This window comes from Octodon degus, unplaced genomic scaffold (assembly GCF_000260255.1).
Source record: "Octodon degus isolate 3935 unplaced genomic scaffold, OctDeg1.0 scaffold00037, whole genome shotgun sequence".
Classification (NCBI taxonomy): Eukaryota; Metazoa; Chordata; class Mammalia; order Rodentia; family Octodontidae; genus Octodon; species Octodon degus.
In genome coordinates, this window is record NW_004524613.1 from 2,885,429 (window position 1) to 2,888,055 (window position 2,627).

The following is a 2,627-nucleotide window of genomic DNA, read 5'->3' on the forward strand; positions in this document are numbered from 1 at the left end:
ACTAAATAAATAAATAAATAAATAAATAAAATTTAAAAAAAAAAAAAAGAAAATATTTTAGGCTTTTCATGGCCATACTACTTATATCATAAGTATTTACCTCTGCTCTTGTAGCAGGAAAGCAGGCCATATGTAAATGAATGGGCGAATGTGTGTGCCAGTACATAAATGTTTTATTCACAGATGCCTTTTGTTTACAGAAATAGGTCATGAGTCATACTTGCTGACCCTTGATTTTGACATGACTTGCTGACTGAAAGGAAACTGAAAATTTGCGGCAGATCCTCCTAATGTATTTGTAAATTGTAATCAGTATATAAACTTTTTCCTTGCGGTTTTGTTTTCTTGATACACTATTCAAAATCAAGTAAAGACTGGATAAATCCCAACTATATAACCTGTATTCAAAACTTGGTCTGTATATGTATGTCTGATATATCTTTTGTTGGTATATTGAGAGGGCAGAGATTTAGCTCAGCGATATAAGTGCCTGCCTAGCAGGCGCAAAGTCCTGAGTTTGATCCCTGGTACCGCCAAAAAAAAAAAAAAAAAGATTGAGATGAGTTTTGCTATTGTTCAGGCTGGTCTCTAAAATTCCTGGGTTCAGGAGGTCCTCCCACCTTAGCCTCCTGACTATCTAGGACTACAGATGCATGCTTTCCTTATAATCTACTTTGGAGAGCGAACCCCCAGAGTTCAAACCTTAGCTTTATAATCTGAGGTGGACTTAACCCCTTTTTATATACAGGCATTGAATCAGTCCTTAACAAATGGTAGGTTTTATGGTATTCCTGAATTCTTCCTCTTTAATTGGCTTATTAATGACATTTTTCTATTGTATATTATGTAACTAAATATTATAATCTTTATACGTTACAAATATGATAGGGTTTTTTTTTGGTGGGGACAGTATTGGGGATTAAGCATTATTACTAAGCTACATTTCCAGACTATTTTTTGACACAGGATTTTGCTACATTGCCTAGGCTGGACTTGATCTTGCCTTAGCCTCCCACCATATTTCTAATTTTAAGAAGGAGAAGAAGAAAAAAAAAGGGGCGGGAGAGAAGAATTACTGTAGGGTTGTTTTGTTTTGTTTGGTCCTAGGGATTGAACCCAGGGTCTCTCCTATGCTAAGCACTGAGCTATACCACTTCACTCTGAGCATTACTTTTTTTTCTATGTGTATGTTGAATGTAGGAATTGAATTTTTTGGGTGGGGCAGTACTTGGAATTGAATGTAGGGGCACTTCACTTTACCCTGAGCTGCCTCCTTAGCTCTTTTTCTTATTTATTTATTTATTTATTTATTTATTTATTTATTTATTTTTGCGGAACCGGGGGTTGAACTCAGGCCTTTGTGCTTGCCAGGGAAGCGCTTATTTACTGAGCTATCTCCCTGCCCCCCTTGGCCCTTTTTAGACATTTAAAAAATATTTTTGAGATGGGATTTTGCCAAGTTCCCTAGATGGAACTGAAATTTTTTTTTTTTTTTTTTTTTTTGCGGAACCGGGGATTGAACTCAGGCCCTTGCGCTTGCTAGGAAGCACTTATTCCACTGAGCCATCTCCCTGGCCCCTGGAACTCAAATTTGCAGTTCTCCTGCCTTAGCCACTCCCTGTGTACTAAGATTACAGACATGTACCATTATGCCCAGCTGGAACTAAGTTTTATTTGTCTTTGTAACTTTGCTCTGGACAGAATTCTTTCCGTAGTTCATTCTTAATGTTTGAACTGAATTATATTTTTTCATTTTAATTTTAATGTATTTTTCAGTAAACACCATTGTATGAACCTGCTGTAAGCTTAGGGGTGTTCTGTTAGTCTGCAGTCCATGTCTGAGGTGCATTGACTGAAGATGAGCTCAGCACATCGTCTCATCGCCTTTGGCTCTGTTGCTTATCCTTCATAGCATGTTGCTCATTGGCCCTGTAAGCATCACTTCTCTGATACTCATTTTGTTCTTTTTGCATTAATGATTTGGTTTGCCTGACTGGTTCTACTAGTTAGATTGAAAAAAATTATTGAAGCTAGAATCTGTATTTTAGGGCTGGGAAGATAGCTTGGTGGTCTAGGTGCCTGCCTGGCAAGAGCATGGACCCAGGTTCGATCACCGGTACCCTAGTACCACATGCTGTGCCGCCTTGCCGGCCATGGAAACTGGGTGTGGTGGCGCATGCCTATAATCCCAGCTCTAGGAAGGCTGAGATAGGAGGATTACTTACTACAAGTCTTATGAGTCCAAGCTATGTAGCAAAACTCTGTACCAAATACATAAATAAAAGATTTTTTTAAAAAATTTTTTTAAAGTATGTTTTATTTCCTTATCTATGATACTAGAAAGTAAGTTATCTTCCATACATGTGTACTAATGAAAAAATTAGTGAGTAATGGCTATACTTTGGTACTTTGTTATTCTTTCGTTTTGATACATGATGATAAATACTGTTCCCAACAACCTCCCTTCCCTGTGAGGATTTTTTTTTTTTTTGAGGTGATCAAATTTTATTTATTTATTTTTATTTATATTTTTAGTACAAACTTTTGTTTTCAATGCCCTGTGAGGATTGAACCTAGGCTCTTAAATATGCTAGGCAGTTCCTGAGCTACATCCCCAGCCTTTGCTT

The 2,627-nt window shown here is 37.2% G+C and overlaps 1 protein-coding gene across 2 annotated transcripts in view; it reads left to right on the plus strand.

Moving 5' to 3' along the window:
* The window catches only part of Asxl1 (additional sex combs like 1, transcriptional regulator), a 12,375-nt gene extending 10,228 nt beyond the window's left edge, over positions 1–2,147 (plus strand). The window contains exon 4 of one of the 2 annotated variants that reach the window (XM_023714737.1): positions 1,777–2,147. In XM_023714737.1, coding sequence (XP_023570505.1) covers positions 1,777–1,779 — 3 coding nt within the window. In that variant the 3' untranslated portion in view covers positions 1,780–2,147. Of the gene's footprint in view, positions 1–200; positions 301–1,776 lie in introns of those variants that run through there. The other variant, XM_023714736.1, reaches the window with a different exon arrangement.
* Positions 2,148–2,627: the final 480 nt, after the last annotated feature.